Source organism: Rhinatrema bivittatum, chromosome 6, assembly GCF_901001135.1.
Source record: "Rhinatrema bivittatum chromosome 6, aRhiBiv1.1, whole genome shotgun sequence".
Taxonomy (NCBI): domain Eukaryota; kingdom Metazoa; phylum Chordata; class Amphibia; order Gymnophiona; family Rhinatrematidae; genus Rhinatrema; species Rhinatrema bivittatum.
The window spans coordinates 76,038,534-76,058,677 of NC_042620.1; the positions used below are offsets into that span (position 1 = coordinate 76,038,534).

Sequence of the window (20,144 nt, forward strand, 5' to 3'; positions counted from 1 at the left end):
ATTCTATAAATGTGCATGTACTGGTTTTGCCTGTATTACTTGTAAGGTAATCATTTGTGTTCTTTTATTTTTATATTTTTTTCTGCTCCAGCCTCTGCTCCTCATCCATGGGAAAACCTCTCATTATGTTGGTATGTTACACATGCCCATTCTAAATCACACATTTGAGCTGTGGAGTTATTTATGTAGCACCTCCTTCCACTGGAGTTTATATTAATATCAATAGTAATAATACAACTAATGAAGTCCCCCATTTAAATGTCTTTTAAATGCACTCAACACACTCTGCTAATAACTGAATTTAATAACACAACAGGAGAAGACCTTAGAACTATTAATAAGAACATAAGAACATAAGAAAATGCCATACTGGGTCAGACCAAGGGTCCATCAAGCCCAGCATCCTGTTTCCAACAGTGGCCAATCCAGGCCATAAGAACCTGGCAAGTACCCAAAAACTAAGTCTATTCCATGTAACCATTGCTAAAGGCAGTGGCTATTCTCTAAGTGAACTTAATAGCAGGTAATGGACTTCTCCTCCAAGAACTTATCCAATCCTTTTTTAAACACAGCTATACTAACTGCACGAACCACATTCTCTGGCAACAAATTCCAGAGTTTAATTGTGCGTTGAGTAAAAAAGAACTTTATCCGATTAGTTTTAAATGTGCCCCATGTTAACTTCATGGAGTGTCCCCTAGTCTTTCTAGTATCCGAAAGAGTAAATAACCGATTCACATCTACCCGTTCTAGACCTCTCATGATTTTAAACACCTCTATCATATCCCCCCTCAGTCGTCTCTTCTCCAAGCTGAAAAGTCCTAACCTCTTTAGTCTTTCCTCATAGGGGAGTTGTTCCATTCCCCTTATCATTTTGGTAGCCCTTCTCTGTACCTTCTCCATCGCAATTATAATATAAATACCTTATTAATATATATAAGAAAAATATAGTCTCCTGGAGAACCAACCCATGTATTAGGTGCCAGGCCAAGCAACAAATATATTTTGGAAATCCCTAAACTGCTGTCTAGGTATGCTGTTTGTTGTGCATTTGGATGAATACTAATATTTTCAGTTGATTTTATCAGCACTACAGCAACCTGATCACCAAGTTGTTATTCTAGATTTGCATAGTACAAAGGGCCGACCTTAGGGTGAATGGGGATGACTTTTCTGGGCCCCGCACCACCCTGGTAGCTCCATTCCCAACACTTTAATTTCAGCATTCCAGGACCCCGCTGTGGTTGATTTGCCATGGGCTCTGTATCCTTCTTAGGTCAGCTTTTACAGCAATATTATATTTTATTTGCATTAACTACAATCTGAATTATTTAAAATAAATGTTTGATTATGGCATTATTTGTTTTAAACCTCTTCTTTGATCCTCTTTAAGGAGGTAATTTACAAAGACATACACGGTATTAGAGCATGTAAAATCGGGATACAGGATTATATGCAGTCTTTGTGCAGGGCAAGTACATTTTCATAGGGCTGGGTCTATGTGTGTACTGCTAGTGCACAGTGCATCGTGGACAATAATGCACGTACAAAGAAGGCATTTTGAGAGCATTGTGAGGGCATTCTGGGGTGGAGTTAGAAAGTACTTTCACACTCATATATTTTATAAGCAAAATACATGGATACCATATAAGACATGCTAGGCACTTTTACACCTGCTATTTAAGTAATGATAATTAAATCTCACAATTCTTTTTTCAACAATTTTGGGGCAATGGGTCTGGAGCAAGTAGTGGAGGGTGTGTGTGAACTGGTGAAGGCCTCAGCAAACAGGTGCTTGGAAGTACATAAATGAGAAAGTATTTTCATAAGCAAAATACACACATACACCATCTAACTTTCTAAAACACCTGCTTTTGCACATAAATTGAAGATTTATGTCTGCGTACATTATATATATATATATATATATATATATATATATATACACTTTTATAAAACAGGTGCATAAACTATGCTGATTCCCAGCATTTAAAGAAGCGTTTGTTTACTGAAGAATAAATTGTGCAGCTCTCACCACACAATTTATAAAATACAGGCATAACTCTGAGTGCACATACTTATACATGCACTGTTAAAAATGTTCCTTGTTTAGTTTTAGTTTTTTACTTGATTAATCGCAAATCTTACATTCAGAAATCAATGCAATGTACCCTCTTAGTCCCTGACAGATTGCTGTTAAACATCACTTAATGGAGAACACTTGTTTTTTTGTAAGACATTAATGAGCAATGATCCACCTAAGCATGCAGTCTGCTCAGAATCTTCTTGCTTTCATAAATGTCTTATGGGTAGCAGTCACTGGCATAGGCCATATTTTTGTGAGTTAAATTAAACTGTCCCCTAACAAGGGTACAGCACAATATTTAAACAGATACCAGCCATCAAGTTACCTTCAAGCGCAGCTGCTTTTTAACCACCTGAGATTATATCATTTCTGTAGCCCTTGCACGAAAGTCTGTTCGTTCAAGTCTTCATAGAAATCAAACCTTCCACTATCCTCTATCTGTGAATCTAATCTTTAAAGCGTACTTTTAGAAAGTGTCAACATCCATGCATCACTCAGAGCACAATGCAGTCTGTTCATTTCTCCACAAACACTAACCACAGTTTAATTATGATCCCATGCTGCTGCTAAGACTATTTCAGACATGAGGGTGACAGCCCACATATGATAAAGGGCCACTTTAATTACCAATGAGGATTTTATATTACATAGATGACTTGAAAACATGTGATATAAAATTAGAGATCTATATCATAAATATAGTTTCAATGATCTCATCTTTAAATAATATACACTAGTCTACTGAGTCTGTAACATAAAAATGTCAATCAAATTTGGACCGGAGAGCTGAAAAGCTAGTTTTTATTATCCAGAAATTATACCCTACAGATATCAAATTGCAAGTGAGAGTTGGATGCTATGGTTGGCTACAGTTAATATGCCTCTAAATGATATTTCAGTATTATATTCAATGGGAACATTCTTGTCCACTTCAGCCATAAATAGGAGAAAGCTTAACTAGACTGCAGAATTAACAGCAAAGAAATGAATTAAGTTGTAGAAAATTATGTGTCACATTTGGCACCCTGTACCTCGTAAGGGTCTGTTCCTCCAATGTCATTTCATTTGCATTGTTACTTACATCACTAAGAGCCTTCTGAGCTTTTGCAACCCTCCTAAGTTCTGGGCTGTCATGGTAAGGGTAAAACAAAGTTTTGTCTTCCTCCCAGTCTGCTGTGTACCGTTTCTAAAAGGGAAGAATCAATTAGTTCAAAAAGACTTGGAAACAAAGCATCGTTTTAAATAGACTATGAAATCAAATAGTTTTTTTAATTGAGAAAATCAGAAAATAAATGTTTAACCCCTTAAATGAACAATAAATGTTAAGTATTACTGTTGCAATCCACAGTCTTGATTAACACTGATGCCCAGCTGAGCTGAATGCTTGTGCATGTTCCATCAAATGTTCTGTAAGGGCAGTTCGGCCGGAGTGCCGGGCTGCCCCAGGCTAATGGGCGTGCCAGACAAGCTCCGGCAGCTCGAAGCCGGAAGGGGTGGGGAGCCCCGAGTCCCCGGATGAAATTTTGAATACTCCCTCGCGGCGCGACCGGATTGGAGAGCGCCGCGGGGAGTTTCAGGAGTAGGGAGTCCTATTTAAGGGCATGTGTACCGGCTGCGTGCCTCTGACCCGCGGGATTCCTGGACGAGCAGCGTGCAGATCATGGCTGAGGAGGAGCAGCTCATCGAGGTCGCAGTCAGCGACCATGAATCAGATGCTGAGCGCCCAGCGCATCCAATCAGAACGCATGGGGGGGCTCGGGGGCTGAGCAGGGGGGAGGCGGAGTCTGGTGCTCTTTCTGCAGACTCACTGGGCCCAATGGCGTTGGGGAGTGTGAGGGTTCGGCCCAGGGGGAACGTGTCTGTTATACCAATTGGTACAACTGCAGCTGTGGGGGCTGGGTCGGCAAGAGGGGGGAGGAGCAGGAGTAAAGGTAAAAGTTTACTGGCTGCTCCATTAGAAGCCGGTCCTGGGGGATTTTTTGACGTGGAAAATGTCCCTAGCACATCCAGCGGCGGGGTAACGGAGGCTGGGTCACGTTCGGGTAGGGGGTCCAGGAGGTGGGCTGGAGTGTCTAACCCTAGTGGGTCACAACCTGCTCAAACCAGGGGTAGCCAGGCACAGCGGGGGAAAATTGCAGCCAAAAAGGCTTTCCCCTTCAGCAGCATTCTGGGGCAGGTGGAATAGGGTGTGTGCGGACTCAGAGGAGTGTGTCCAGAGGCGGGGTGCATCTGGGTTAGTCAGTGGGACCAGAGCTGCTTGGGAGGGAGCTTACAACCAGGCAGGTCCTAGTACTGGGGCTGACTGGCCGGGGATAGTAGATGAGCAGGGTTTTGTGGGGGAGGGATCGCGCATGGCTCAGGATTGGTCTGGGGGAGAGTCTAGGACATCCTGGCTAGGATCGGCTCCTTTTCTGAGCGAGTGAGCCCCCCCCCCCCCACAGGGATACAGACAGGGTTTTGGCTTGGGAGGTGAGGGGGGAGTGAACCCCTGGGGATGCGCCCCCCCTCCCCCCCGTGAGATGGGACTACAGAGGACCTGAAGGGATACAAACCGCCACGCAGCGGGGGAGAATTTTTTTCCTCTGCTGGTTCGGCATGGGGGAGAGGTTATCCCCTGGGCTGAAGTTATCCTTATAGTGTGGATTGGGTTTCTTCTCCAGTGGCTGCTGTATCTTCTGCTGTATTGCAGGTAGGGTGACCAGAGCAACAGGACGTGAGGATAACCCCTGGCAACCTGGCAGAGACCTCACATACTGGATGTGGATCGGTTCCAGTGGGAGTGGCTGGGAGAGCAATGGATGCTGCGGCAGCTGGTGCCTCCGGGATGACCACGGCCCTCATGTCACAGGGTGAGTTAAGCGCAATGGGTGTCCCAGTGGGTGAGGTCGTGAGCGAGGACGGTGGGAATACGGGGCGGTCTGAGGGAGTGAGGCCATGTCACAATAATGTGTCCGGGACAAGCAAGGAGAGGGTGCTTCTGCATCCCAGGCGGAAGCCGGGATCAGAAAGCGGGGAAGGTCGAAGCATAGATGCAGGTGGAGTAGATACAGCTCCCCTAGTTCATCTTCTTCCTCAACCACATCATCTAGCTCCTCATCTTCCTTGACCACTGGTAAGGCCGCTGTAGCTAGTGAAGGGGGAGCACAGTCGTTAGACAGGGGCGCCCTGGTTTGTTAACCCTTTTGGAATTGTGGGAAGATGTATCGCACTCCATGTGGCGGAAAATACGGAAGCGTAGGTATATAGATATCTTTAAGCTTTTAGAAGGCCGCAGGGGTGGGAAAAAGGAGGACTGGAAGAAAAAAGATAGCAAGCACCCACAGGGGACACACAGGAAGGTTCCTAAGACGATCCTGAATTGGGTCCGCTGTTTCTTAAGAATGATTAGTGGTCCTATGCTAGCCTATGCTGATGCTATATTGGCTGCGCACAAGGACTATGAGGGTAGGGCATGGCTCAACTATGATGAGCACTTCCGAGACAAGATGGAGGAAAATAAATTTATGTCTTGGGGTACTCAGCATGTTGGGTTATGGCTAACTCAAATGACTAACAGGGCAACTCCGGCGAGTCAGAGTAGCGTTCCTCTAGGAACCTGTGGCGGGTTAGGTGTTAGGCCCTTTCAATCAGGGCCCATGCGGGAAAACTTGTGGCTGGAGTATCTGATGTGTGCTGGTGTTTTAACAGGTCGGTCTGCAATTTCACAGACTGTAAATTTAAACACCTATGTGCCAACTGTGGTGCCAGTCATCCGGCAACCAAATGTGCAAAGAAGGGAGTAGATTTATTTCTTTCTTTATTTATTTTAACATTTTTCTATACCGAACTTCATGACAAGCTTCATATCAGACCGGTTTACATCAAAACTTAGGGATTAACTGAACATAACCATAATAACAGGAAGGCCGAAGCACAGTTACAAATAACAGGGATAATGAACTTGGGGGCTAGAGTAGCCAGGAAATAAAGGACAGAAAAACTGGAGGATGAGAACGTATGTCTATACAGTGGTTGGGTCGGTCATTTAGTCTATTGGGCTAAATAGAAGTATTGTTGCTATGTTAGGCTTAAGGGAAGGCTTGGAGGAAAAGCCAGGTTTTGAGTTTTTTTCGGAAGGTAATCAGGCAGGGTTCCAGTCTTAGGTCAGTCGGCAGGTTGTTCCAGATGATGGGGCCAGCTGTGAAGAATGCCCGTTCTTTCGTGGAAGTTAGACGAGAGGATTTGGTAGGGGGGACTTGAAGGGTTCCCTTTGTGTGCCGCTCTGATAGGTCTTGCGGATGTGTATAGTTTGAGTGGGAACTGCAGGTCTAGAGGTAGTTGGTTGTGGATGGATTTGTGGATAATGGTGAGTGTTTTGTGCAAGATTCTGTATTTAATAGGTAGCCAGTGTAGGTTTCTAAGTATAGGAGTGATGTGAGTTCTCCAGTTGGTGTTGGTTAATATCCTGGTTGCTGAGTTCTGGAGCATTTGTAGTGGTTTGGTGGCAGAGATCGGGAGTCCTAAGAGGAGAGTGTTACAGTAGTCCGTTTTGGAGAATAGTGTTGACTGAAGGACAGTTCTGAAGTCCTGGAGATGGAGAAGGGGTTTGAGTTTTTTCATTACTTGAAGCTTGAAGAAACAATCCTTCGAAATCTTATTGATTGATTTTTTTAGGTTCAAATGGTTATCAATGATGACTCCTAAATCTCTAGGATTTTGTGTTCCTCCAGGAAGTCCGAGAGCTGTGTGTTCACCACCTTCTCGGTGAGTTTTGCTAGCAGCGGGAGGTTGGATATTGGTCGGAAGTTGGAGAGCTCATTTGTGTCCAGGTTGGGTTTCTTCAAGAGAGGTTTAATAGATGCTGTTTTAAGATCATCCGGGTATATTCCTTGGGCTAGGGAGCAGTTGATGATGTCAGCCAGAGATCTGGAGATAGTTCCAGGGATCAGGAGCAGAAGTTTCGTTGGGATGTGGTCCATCGGGTGGCTGGATGGTTTCAACTTCTTGAGTGTTGATTCTATCTTCAGAGGGGTGGTGGGCTCGAAGGAATCTAGAGTGGCTCTGGTGGAACATATGGTGGTGAAGTTTTGCGCTGGAGGTGTTGAGTTGGTAGGGAGGAGCACTAGCGTGTTTGCAATTTTATCATGAAAGAAGAGTGCGAGTTCATTGGCTTTGGATTGAGCCTGATCGTCAGGGATGGTAGGGGCAGAGGGTTTAGTGAGTTGAGATACATAGGAAAACAGGGCCCTAGCATCATACTGAATATCATGGATTCTGCTGGCATAATAGTCTTTTTTTGCTTGTAGAAGAGAAATCTTATAAAGATGCATGGTGCGTTTGTAGTCTGACAGAGTTGTGGTGTTGGGGAACTTCCGCCAAGTGCCTTCCTTGTGTCGGAGGTCTTGCTTCATCCGTTTAAGTTCCGGTGAGTACCAAGGTTGCTTCCTTTTTTGAGTCCAATTGATGATTTTCGTCTCTTTAGGGCAAAGTTTGTTGGCTATAGACTCCGTGATATTGCGCCAGGATAGAAGGGCTGAGTTGGGGTTGGAGGTGTCTAGATTGGGGAGTTCCTTGGAAAGATGTTCACTGAGAATGTCGGAGGAACATTTTCTTCTGAGATGGATGGTGGAGTGAGGTTGTGGTTGAGAGGGGTTTCCTCGAGTCGTGAGAGTAGCTGATATAGGTGAATGGTCGGACCAAGGGACTGGGGTGCAGTCTGGAGTGTTAATGTATGATAAGTGTGAGTTTAGGAAGATGAGGTCTAGTGTGTGTCCTGCCTTATGGGTGGGTTTATTGACAATTTGTTCAAAGCCCATTGCCTGGAGTGTGGATAGGAAGGTTTCGCAGTTGGGGGAGATCGGGGAGGCGTCGACATGCAGATTGAAGTCCCCCAGAATCATAGCAGGTGAGTCAATGTTAATGTATTTAGCAATGGTTTCTATAAGAGGTGAGGCGTCAGAGTCTAGTGAGCCGGGTGGAGCGTAAACAAGGAGAATTTGAATATGTTTTGACTTGAACAAACCGAGTTCTAGTTTTTTGGAGGAGGTCTTGATGGGTTGCTGGCTAAGATTCAATTCTTTCTTGGTTGCTAGAAGCAGACCACCCCCTCTTTTTTTGGGTCTTGTAATTGAGAAGATGTCATAAAGGTGTATAGGTAGCTGGTTTATCAGTGGGGTGTCAGAGCTTTTTAACCAGGTTTCCGTGATAGCACATACATCTGGTTTGGAGTCGAGCAGATAATCGTGAAGAATGTACATTTTCTTTGTGAGGGACTGAGCGTTGAAGAGGGTTAGAGAGAATATCGTGAGTCCTAGTAATTGGGTCAAGGGAGAGAGCATGATAGGGATGAATGATCTTGTTGACTGATTCAAGGTCCGTTGTGAGAGTTTGAAGAGGTGAGAGTGGCGATGATAGACGATGGGAATGGGGTAGGTTTGCATGGTACCTGCTCGAATGTTGAAGAGAGGATGGTGAGAAGAGGAGAGATCAGAGGATGGTGGTAGAAGCTGGTCTGGTTGGATATGGTTGCGGGGGCTAGGCAAGAGCTGGGTGGGTGCTGGTAGGGTGGAGAAGACTTGAAACCTATAGGGGACTGTTGACAGGGTGCCTCTTCAATGTTCCAGGGAGAAACTGGTAGCCTGTAGTAAATTGTGGAGAAGAGTGGTTTGTTCTGAGGTTATCTATATCCGTGACTTCATTTTCTTCGAAGGGAGAACTAAGCTGAGTTCGGGGTGGTCTCGGTTTTTTAGGTCTGAGAAGCTGGAACTAGTACTTTAGGTGGAGATTGATTGATAAGTTACGATCGGAGGATGGTGTAGTTTTGTTCCCAGTGGAATTATTGTAAGTCCGAAGAAGTGAACGCGTGGGGGCAGCCCTCTGGGGCTGCATGAAGGGGCGCACAAAGGGGCCTGCCCCTTTGTTGTGCTCCTTTGGCGCGCGACGCATGGCACGCGGCGCCTAGGAGCCGTTCAAATTTAAAGGCCAATCAGGGCTGTCCCCTGATTGGCTGTACGTCGGCAGCGTGCTCCCTCGGAGGAGGAGGAAGGTCGGCAGGATGGCGTCAGCGTTCGCGGAAGGAGGCAGGGGCTGCCTCGTGGTCGGCGTCGGAGGCGGTGTTTTATTTAGATTAATTTTATTTAGATTTTTTTATATTCCTCTTTTTGCACTTTTGTTTTTTCACTGCTTCAAAGTGGATTACATTCAGGTACTTGTAGGTATTTCCCTATCCCCAGAGGGCTTACAACCTAAGTTTTTGTACCTGAGGCAATGGAGGGTAAAGTGACTTGCACAAGGTCACAAGGAGCGACAGCAGGACTCGAACGCTGGTCTCCTGGTTCATAGTCCACTGCTCTAACCACTACTCCTCCACTCCTGGTCCTGGGCAGGTGGGAAAATGACATATATTTTAAGGCGCCATCCCTGGTGAGGGCTGAGGCCATGGAGCCTTGGCTTAGCATTTATCCTAGGGCAGGGGCTGCGAGGATAGTCAGGGAGGGATTTTCAGTAGGTTTTCACATCCCTTATACTGGTGTTATTGATCGATGTCGGGTAAAGCATTCTGCTGCAGGACTTAAATGAAAGGAAGTGATTGCCAAGAAGCTGGTGACTGAGCTATCTCTGGGTAGAATAGCAGGACCTTTTGAGGAGCCCCCATTTGCGAGAATGATTCTTTCCCCATTGGCGGTGGTTCTGAAAAAGGAACCGGGCAAATTTCGCCTCATACACAATTTGTCTTTCCCCACTGGCAACTTGGTCAATGATTTTGTACCTAGGGAGCTGTGTTTGGTGTCTTATGCTTCTTTTGACTCGGCAGTCCGGATACTTGCCCAGTGTGGGCCAGGGGCGTTCATGGCGAAAGCAAATATTGAGTCCACTTTCTCTGTTGCCCATACATCCTGATAGTTTCCCACTATTGGGTCTTCAGTTTTTGGGTAAGTTTTATTTTGTTAAGTGCTTGCCCATGGGTTGTTCATAAGAACATAAGAACATAAGAAATTGCCATGCTGGGTCAGACCAAGGGTCCATCAAGCCCAGCATCCTGTTTCCAACAGAGGCCAAAACCAGGCCACAAGAACCTGGCAATTACCCAAACACTAAGAAAATCCCATGCTACTGATGCAATTAATAGCAGTGGCTATTCCCTAAGTAAAATTGATTAATAGCCATTAATGGACTTCTCCTTCAAGAACTTATCCAAACCTTTTTTGAACCCAGCTACACTAACTGCACTAACCACATCCTCTGGCAACAAATTCCAGATAATAAATTCCTTTGATAAGTGCTTGCCCATGGGTTGTTCCATCTCTTGCGCCTACTTTGAGTTGTTTAGTACTTTTGTGCATTGGGTGGTGGAGCGGAGATCAGGTTTATCCAACATAGTGCACTATCTGGATGATTTTTTGTTTATTGGACCAAAAAATTCAGAAACTTGACAGGGACTGCTGGGTTGTTTTCTGAGGACCACCAAGGAATTCGGTATCCCAGTGGCATCTCAAAAGACGGAAGGGCCAGGTACTTCTCTAACATTCCTTGGGATTGAGTTGGTCTCAGTGAATATGGTTTCAAGATTGCCGGAGGACAAGCTTGAGAAGTTGAAGGAAATGGTAGAGGGGGCTTGGGGGTGTCGAAAATTAACCTTGCAGCAAGAACAGTCATATGTCAGGAGCTTGAACTTTGCATGCAAAGTTATCCCCATGGCAAGAGTCTTTTTGAGGAGATTGTCCTAGGCAATGGCAGGGGTACATAGGCCTATGCACCAGATTCAAATTTCCAAGGGCATGAAGGAGGACTTAGGAGTATGGCAGACATTTCTGGTGGAATTTAATGGAGTTTGTTTATGGCAAAGAAAGACTGTCTAGCCGAGACTTAGAGCTTTTTTCGGACGCTTCTGGGGGGAAGGGTTTTGGTATATATTTCCAGGGTTCCTGGTGCGTGTCTGCGGGGCCGGAGGAGTGGGTGCAACTGGGAGTTACCAGAAATATAGCCTTCCTGGAATTGTTCCCAATAGTAGCTGCATTACATATATGGGGGCCACGAATGTGTAATAGGAGAATAGTTTTTTGGTGCAATAATTTGGGGGTTGTCGAGGTGATTTGGGGGTTGTTGAGGTGAGAGGGCAGCTAGGTGTTTCTTAGTGTCTGAACTGTTACGAGAATTTGTATTATCCTGCATGCGATTGAATGTTACCGCCTGGGCGTGGCATGTCCCGGGGATGCGTAACAAACTAGCAGATTCTTTTTCTCATTTCAAGTGGGCTCTGTTCAGGACCCTTGCCCCTCCAGTGGATCCTGTCGGCGCATCCATGCCCAGTTCTCTATGGAGGTTCGGTAACTGTTGCGGGCATCACTAGCTCCTTCAACTTGGGCGGGATACCTAGCTGGAGCCGCTAAGGTGGTGGATTTTCTTTTGGCTTGGGGGTGGTGCTGGGGGCCGGTTCACGACATGGAGCTGGTTCAATTCATTCCATAGGCGCACAGGTCTGGGAGTACCAAGGCGGCTGTGTCCCAGCAGCTGATGGGATTTTTGAATTTTATGAGAGCTCATAGCTGGGACTTCCCTATGGGTCACTTCGCGGTGCGTAAGTTGCTGCTAGACTGGGCCAGAGGAGCGGGTGTGTCGCAGGATACCAGGCGGCCCATTACTCACTTAGGCAAAAACTACATTAAAGACAAGGTCTCTATTTTTCGCTCACTCAATGACACAGTAATTATCTAATAATATTTTTATTTTCCATTAATTCATTTCATTTGTGAACTATATAACCTGTATAAAAATACCTTCAATCTACATCATTACATTTTACCGGTATTTTTAAAAGTGTATAAAGGCCCATTACTCACAACATATTGGTGGCACTATGGGAGGTGGCCTCAATAATATGTTCGTCTGAATATGAGGAGTGCGTCTTCCACACAGCTTTTGTGCTAGCCTTTTTTGGGGCAATGCGCATTGGGGAACTAGTAGCCAGGGCTAGCAAAGATGTGGACGAACTGGTTTACAGCTATGTCATGTCCTAGTTGGAAAGGTTTTGTTAGGCTACTAATTAGGAAGTCAAAAACAGACCAGGCGGATAAGGGGACGGAGTTGGTTTTAAGGGCAGTGAAGGATTGCGAACTTGCCCAGTGGCAAATTTAGCGGGTTGTGTGGCCATCCGCCCAGCAGGAGGAAGTCACCTGTTGATTCATCAGGATCTGCGCCCTCTGACCAGATATCAATTTGAGGTGGTCTTTAGGGCAGGGTTGGTCAAAATAGGTTTGGGGGATGCCAATTTCAGGACACATTCCTTCCGAATAGGAGTGGCCACCTCTGCCACTGGGTCAGGATTGGGGGATGAGGTGATACAGAGGATTGGGAGATGGAGATCTGATGCCTTCCGACTATACATTAGGCCGGGGGTGGGGGACTATGGTACCTTGCATTAACTGTATTGTTTCTCCTTTAGATATTGCGCCCAGGTGTTGACAGGCTTGGGTCATTGGGCACTCCTTTGTGGCCTGGGCACATAAGCATGCATGTCATCGGCCGTATGGCCCTCACTTGGGTTTGGCTGCACAGAATGTGGCCGTCCACTGGCTGGGAAGATGCGGGATGTGCTGGTCGGAGCTCCTACCACTGGTGCGACATTCATTGAATTCCCAGTCCATCCCGGACGTGCTGGTGGTGCATTTGGGGGGTAATGATTGGGGTAAGGTATCGGGCAGACAGTTCATCAGCATGGTGAGGAAGGACCTTTCCACGTTAGTGTTATGCTGATCAGACATCATTCCAAGGCCGGCCGAAATAGAGTAGCGCAGTTAGGGGCGCTGCAGGGCGAAAGCCAATCAGCAGATTGGATCCTGGTTGAAGGTTATGGGGGGAGTGCACATAAAGCATGAATGATCCTGGGACCTGCAAGCCAGTTTATTTAGATCAGATGGGTTCACTTATCATTTATCGGCAGGGACTTGTTCATTAATGCAATCCAGGAGGCCTTGGAATGGGTGTTAGGAGGGAACCTATGGCCGCATCTTTGGGGAGGCACGGGATAAGTTTGCCTCCCTGCGTCTTTGGCGGTTTGCCCGAGTCTCTTTAGTGAAAGGTGGTGGCTCGACAGGTAGCCAGTTGGGGGCACATACTGGCTGGAGCATTACCCATTGGTCAACTGGCTAAACTGGGAACTAGCTCCTTGCTGGCCGGTGGTGGGGGCTGGAGTTAGGCAGCAGGTGCTGTCTAACTAGGACCAGGCCGGGTGGCCTGGGGGTTGGTTATCTTGCTGGCTGGTGGCGGATAACTGGAGTTATATGTCGTATAAGAGCTCGGGCTAGTTATATTGTTAATAAAGCTGCGGCCTTGATGTTCCCATACCAGTGTGTTGTGTACTTACTGAATATGAAGTGAAAGGGCAGTGAAAGAAGGTGGAGTGAGGTTCTGGCTGCGTCTGTTATGTAAGGGCAGTTCGGCCGGAGTGCCGGGCTGCCTGAGGCTAATGGGCGCACCAGACAAGCTCCGGCAGCTTGAAGCTGGAAGGGGCGGGTGTGGGGTGGGGAGGAGTCCTGAGACCCCGGATGAGATCTTGAATATTCCCTCGTGGCACAATCAGATTGGACAGCGCCACGGGGAGTATCGGAAGTAGGGAGCCCTATTTAAGGGCATGTGTACCGGCTACGTGCCTCTGACCCAAGGTATTCCTGGACGAGCAGCGACCCTTCCTCCTGCCCTTGTGTTATGTACCATGTTTGTAATATTGGTTTATGGCTGTCGCAGCTGGGGTTGGCGGTTTGCCTGAGCCTCTTTAGTGAAAGGTGGTGGCTCTACGGGTAGCCAGTTGGAGGCACATACTGGCTGGAGCTTTACCTGTCGGTCAACTGGCTAAACTGGGAATTAGCTCCTTGCTGGCCAGTGGCAGAGGCTGAAGTTAGGCAGCAGGTGCTGTCTAACTAGGACCAGGCCGGGTGGCCTGGGGGTTGGTTATCTTGCTGGCTGGTGGTGGATAACTGGAGTTATATGTTGTATAAGGGCTCAGGCTAGTTATATTGCTGCGGCCTTGATGTTCCCATACCAGTGTGTTGTGTACTTATTGAATATGATGTGAAAGGGCGGTGAAAGAAGGTGGAGTGAGGTTCTGGCTGCGTCTGTTATTGCTATTGCAATTCAAAGTTTTCACTAGGCCCCAGCTACTCTTCTCAGCCTACCACAATACAAGCTGCATATTAGAGTGTCCATATACCTCCAAGTAAGAAGAGCAGAGCTCAGCCAGCCCAGTTCTGGTTTTGATGAATATCTCCTAGCTGGCCTGAACATCTTTTACACGGTGTAAGAAAAGCATGCCATGGGTCAAATATCTCCAGATATTTATCTTATATGGATCAGGACTTTTGCAAAACTGAGGCCACAGTGATATACACCATTGGTCGTCAACCGAGTGCTTGGGGATTCCCTGATCTCATGTTCTTATGGTTTTTTGATCCATTTCTATTTCTGGATAGTTACAATGAATAGGCATGAGATACATTTGCATGCACTGCCTCTATTACATGCACATATCTCTCATGCCTGTTCAATTGTCAATATCCTGAAAACCAGACTGGTCAGAGCATTCCCCCAGGACTGGGTTGAGGACCATTATTTTAGACCATCTTATATATTTATGGACAGTGCCATATTCCATATAAGATTTACTGCATTTCTCCTATAAAGGAATTATCAATATAGAGTTGTCAGCGTGCCTAGTACTGTACAAAATACTCAAGACTACTATGCTCATGTCCCAGATGACGGGCAACCTAAGTACCTGATTCACGAAGGTTTTTCCCATAGACACAAAATAGTTAAAAGCCTTCATGAATCTGGCCCTACGTTTGAGTCCAGGGATGTGAAGTCACTTGCTGAAAATCACAGATCAAGTGGTGGATAAGAGATTGGAACTAGGATCTCCAGGGTCTCTGTTCTAATCACTAAGCTAAACCACCAATAAACAGGACAATAAATACCTATGCAACTGCAAGCTGAAGTAACCACTATTACCGTTCCCTCCCAGCATATGCAATGTATCTAGATCTGGTTTTCAAAAAGCAGAATTTAGAAGAGGGAATTATACAGACAGATTACAGATAGAAATCAACATTATTCCCTCTTAGGAGCAAACTAACAGCACAGAGGTTAGTGTAACAATGCCATACATATGGTATAATGCCTTATGTTAAAGTTATTGAAAACCTGAAGGATCAAGACCTGTTTTCCTCTCAGGTTTAGTATCTAGAAACAGACAATACAGTAACAAAACTGATTGCACCCTTTCCTTACTTTTCCTAAAGTGGATCCCGTCGTGTTACCTCTCCATAAAGACTGTATATGTATGTAAACATATATCTTGGCATAGCTTTAAACCTAGTTCAAGTACTGGTCTGCATTGGTTCTTTTGCACACATTAGTGCTAAATGTCCCTTACCTTGCTGAAAAGTGCAGTATTTTTAACAGCTTGCACAAGCTCTGGTGCATCAGGGGGCAATAGGTACTTTTCTTTCGTGTCTTCCCAGTTCTGCTTATACAGGACCTAACAGGAAGGGAAATATATAACATCAGATTTATTTATTTCAAATTTAGAACAAATATATATGAAATGCAGAGGAAGCAAACTTTTCTGAAGAAAGAATGCTTGGTTTGAGGCACCAGGAAGGTAGAAACAGTATCAGAAAATATTTTTTCATGGCAAGAGTTGTGGCTTCATGGAAGGGCTGGTAGTAGAGACAAAACAGTATCATAATTCAAGAATGCACAGGATAAACACAGAAGATTCTTAGCTGTGATGAAGCGAGGAGAAAGTCAGAGATTAACTGAGATCTATGGCAGAAGATGAACCAAGCGCGGGCCTCAGGGGCCCTGTGCCTCCTCACTTTTGGCTCAGGCTCCCACCCCTAATGGCAGGGTCATGTCCCATTTGAGTCAGCTCCTGAAAGATGCAGGAGTTAGAGGGTCCGGAGGCATTAGAATTAGGGATGTGCATTCGTTTTTCACGAATTAGACAATTTCAACAAAATTGTCTAATTCGTCCTGGTTCAGGACGAAAACGAATGCAATTTTTCCGAAATTTCGGAAAAAATGTGTTTTTTCGGGTTAGCGTGCGTTAACTCCCATTAGTGCGCGCTAACTTTAAAATGTTAGCGCACGCTAACCCGAAAATCAGCATCACCCAAAAAAAAAAGCCCGAACCGCAGGAAAAATGAAATTTCCCACGGCAGGCCGAAAACGAAGCCCAAACCAAAGTGCAGTATCGCTGTAAATCTCTAATTAGAATTACTGCCTCTGCCTTTAAGGAGGCAAACTTGAATGGGAAACACCACTGCCCTTGGGCCAGACATGTAATACTTTCAGGCCATCAAAATCTATATTTACTTTTGGCAAGTAATTATTTATCCCCTCCCTCCTCTCAGCCCCTTCAAAGTTCAAGAATGTCTGAGCTGGGTAGAAGCCGATTTACATAATTGCTTTTCAGCAGCCTGAGAGATTAACTCTTCTATAAAGTAGTTGCCTTAACCACAGAGGGACAGTGAGAAACAGGAAGAGCGTGAAAAGACACATAAAGAGTGCTGCCCAAAATTTTAAAAGTTTTATAGCTACTGCTATGAAGACCCATATTGGATGGGATAAGTAATGGGGATGGGGCAGGGCAGGGGGCTGGCCACAGCGTCCGCCCATGTTAACTTTCCCAGCTCCCCCCACCCCAAAATAAAAAAATCTGTTCTGGCTACTCTCATAATCCATAACATTGCAGCATTTAAAATGATGATATATAAAACATCTAAATAAAATCAATCAATAAAAGAAGTAAATTAGGCTAACTAGATCAGCCTTCTCGTCCTTTGCTGCCATAGGATCTCCTGTGGAAGTGAGGAGAAAGCCAGAGATCAACTGAGGTCTATGGCATTGCACCAGGAAGTAAACTGGCTGGATTAAATGGGCTTCATGGCCCTTTTCTGCCATAGGACTGTGGCAGGGCCACCAAATGGGCCCTGTGTCATAGAAGGTTCTTCAGAATAGATTTTGGGTGGGGAAGTTCCCAGGATCCCTGCCGGGGATTTGATGCAAGTTTGGGGAGAAAATATTGTAGGAGAGCAGAGGTTGCCAATCACTGCTCAGTGGATAGGATGGAGAAGGTGATATTCTGAACGGTCACTGGATGGCATGGTCTCTGATAAAATTACAAGATGCCTTTGCACTTTTTCCATATGGGAAAAGTGGCTAATGGATTCTTAAAGAACGATTCTTCTTTATGAGGTGTGGGGAGAGGAATCTTTCTCCAATGTAAATTGCTGGATTTAGGATTTCGGCAGGGAATGGGTTCGCCCAGGTTGGCCTCGTTTCTTAGAGGGCCCTGCAGGGTCTTTCCCTCTCAAAGGGGAAAGGTTTGAGGTAGAGTGGTGTTTCTCCGCAAGGGGAAACGCCCAGGACATCTGACCTGAGCTCCAAGGCCGGAGGAGAGTCCTGAGATCCCACCGCAGTCAGTGGGGAGAAAGGGGAGTGAGGACGCTTCAGAAGAGTGAGAACTGGGCACACGGGGGAAATCCCTCGCTGCTGCTTGGATGGGAGTCAAGAAGAAATATCTGGAGGGCTGCGTAGTTTCTGTGGAGTTTAGAGAGAAATCCTATGCATTCAACGCGTGAGTGCTGAAGCACTGAGGTGTAACATCTTATGCTAAGACGGTGAGCGACCAGGTCTACTGGGGTAAAGAGTTCGAGGGGAAGTCACATTCCTTTAGCTTATTTTTGATCGATTGGAATGGAGAGTGAGAGAGATTTTTGCAGGTAGTTCCTTTTATCAAGGGGAATGTGTATATAATTGTTGAAGCTCTATTATATTTAACCTTTCCTTGCTTTCTGTAACTAATGTAGCCTAGCTGTGTAAGCCTATGCACCCTGATTTAATCAGTGACTTTCACTTATGTTACATGCTCTGACTGCTGGTGATACCACCAGAAAATAAAAAAGCTGAGTTTGTTGGAATATATCCAACCAACAATATATCCTATTTTCCGGTTATGTGAGTGTTGGGGCAGTGAGAAGACAGCAGTCAGAGTGGATCACAGAGCGGATTTGGATACTGTGAGATCCCTATCCAGCTTAGGCATTCTACACACCCTCCTCACCTCTGTTTGACCCAAATCCTTTTGAACCCTACCAAGAGACTGGCAATCAGATGTCAGACCCTCTCACATTTATATGCTCCTTCTGGGTAGGGTTACAAGATTTCTAGTTCTGAAAAAGTGAAGGGAACGTCAAAGATCACCTGAGATCAATGGCATGGCACCAGGAATGAAACTGAGCAGACCAGATGGACCTTTTGGTCTTTATCTGCTGTCACATTCATGTTTCTATTTATAATTAAGAACATAGCTGCTGAGGGTGGATCCAAAATGTCTGACTGTCGGACACTGGCAGCTGAGTTCCTGATCCCCTATCCGCACTTTCCTGATTTATTTAAATTTTAACTTGTACTGTTGTTTCCAAGGGTAAAAGGAAAGGCAATGTAAAAAACTGCCACCACTCATCTCAGTTCCATAATACCTATGCCATCCATGGGTATGATGGCTTTTGTCACCCAGCTGCCTTTGGGTCCAATTAATCTACCCATGTCTTTGGAGGAATTTGGACCCCATGGGACCAACTTTCCAGACTATGCAAACTCCTCTGATGCCACAGGGAGCTTCAATGGCCAGTTGTGCAGCAGAGATTACAGCATCCAAAGTGATGTTGTTGCCTCCAGACAGGGGCAGCACGCCAACTACAAGGAGCCAGCACAATGTGAGAACTGCTGCTACTGCAAAGGCTTTGGAGGCGACGTCAGCAGAGATAGTTCAGGTGGTGGAACCCATGCATGGTTCCTCTAGCTGGAGCCTCAGTTAAGTCATCAGAAGCTGTATGACATCAGTTCAGCAAGCAACTCAGGTCACCATTATAGGGTTTGACAGCTGAAGAGTTTGGACCAGCCCCTGGGGCAGTTTGGAGAATAATGGTCTGAATGGAACAATGGATCACAAGTCAAATAAACACTTTAGATATATTGCTACTGGAATTGAAATTGCACACTAGATAGCAGGAAAAGGCAGTGCATGATAATATGGCTTGGGTGAAGGCTCCGGAGGACCAGTTTTGATCTTTTTAGACTTTAAGCAATGATTTTCTTAAAATGGATACTGTCTTGTCTGATAAACTGGAACATCTTAAAAATATTGTTAGGAAGAAGAACCTCTGCCTTATTAACTTTCCCAAGCTAGCCAGTATTGCCTGATGGTTATGTTTAAGAGGAATTTACATGAAATATTGAACGTCCCTGGAGACACCATACCACTGATTGCCAAAATATACTATTACAAGGAAGCAATTGGAAGAGCTCTTGGCGGGGGGCAGAGAAAGGGGCAATCTTCTTTTGATAGTTTCCACTTTTGCATTTTTTTTAAATCTTTACTGGAGATAGCTGCAGGACGAGTTACCTTTCTCATTTAAATCTCATAAAGATGTATTTTTCAGGCTGCTTTTCAGAACGGAGAGTCTATTTCTTAGTTTTAGATTCAAATTTTCCCCCAACATTTGTAGTTACTCAAATTAAACACAGGCATTTTCTTGTCTTGAACCCTTGTGCTATTTCCTTGTGTGCTTAATGCCTTTTCAAATGTTCCTACAAATATAAAATATTGTAATAATGATGTTAGTTTAGACCCTTCTCATTTCATAATTAATTGAAAGCCTGAGTATTTCGTCAAGCATTTGAACGGCTCTGAATTGCTTCTTATATAGTTTTATTATATTGATTGTTTTAAAAGTTGTATATTAAAGAATGTTTAAATTATGTTATAACATGCTTAGGATGGCTATGGTTGTGATAGATGGAATATAAAAACTATAAAATAAATAAATGCATTTGAAAACGTTTTTGCAAGATAAAGTTTTTCCAGAGGTAATTTCTACTCAAGTCAACAATAACAATCCTTGTTTTAGTTATGCGCACTGCCAGAACTTGGTTATTCTGATGCACTTATTTTGCTGTTTATTTAACAATTCTTATATACTGTTCTTCCAAACTTCACAAGGTATTGCTCAATTGATTA

At 45.1% G+C, this 20,144-nt stretch overlaps 1 protein-coding gene across 28 annotated transcripts in view; it reads right to left on the reverse strand.

The window, feature by feature from the left end:
• The window catches only part of NEB (nebulin), a 421,259-nt gene that overhangs the window by 383,221 nt on the left and 17,894 nt on the right, over nucleotides 1-20,144 (reverse strand). For all 28 annotated transcript variants that reach the window (XM_029605471.1, XM_029605466.1, XM_029605487.1 and 25 more), the window contains 2 exons: nucleotides 15,492-15,596; nucleotides 3,168-3,272 (listed from right to left, as the gene is read on the reverse strand). In XM_029605471.1, the coding sequence (XP_029461331.1) occupies nucleotides 3,168-3,272; nucleotides 15,492-15,596 (210 nt within the window). The remainder of the gene's footprint in view (nucleotides 1-3,167; nucleotides 3,273-15,491; nucleotides 15,597-20,144) is intronic.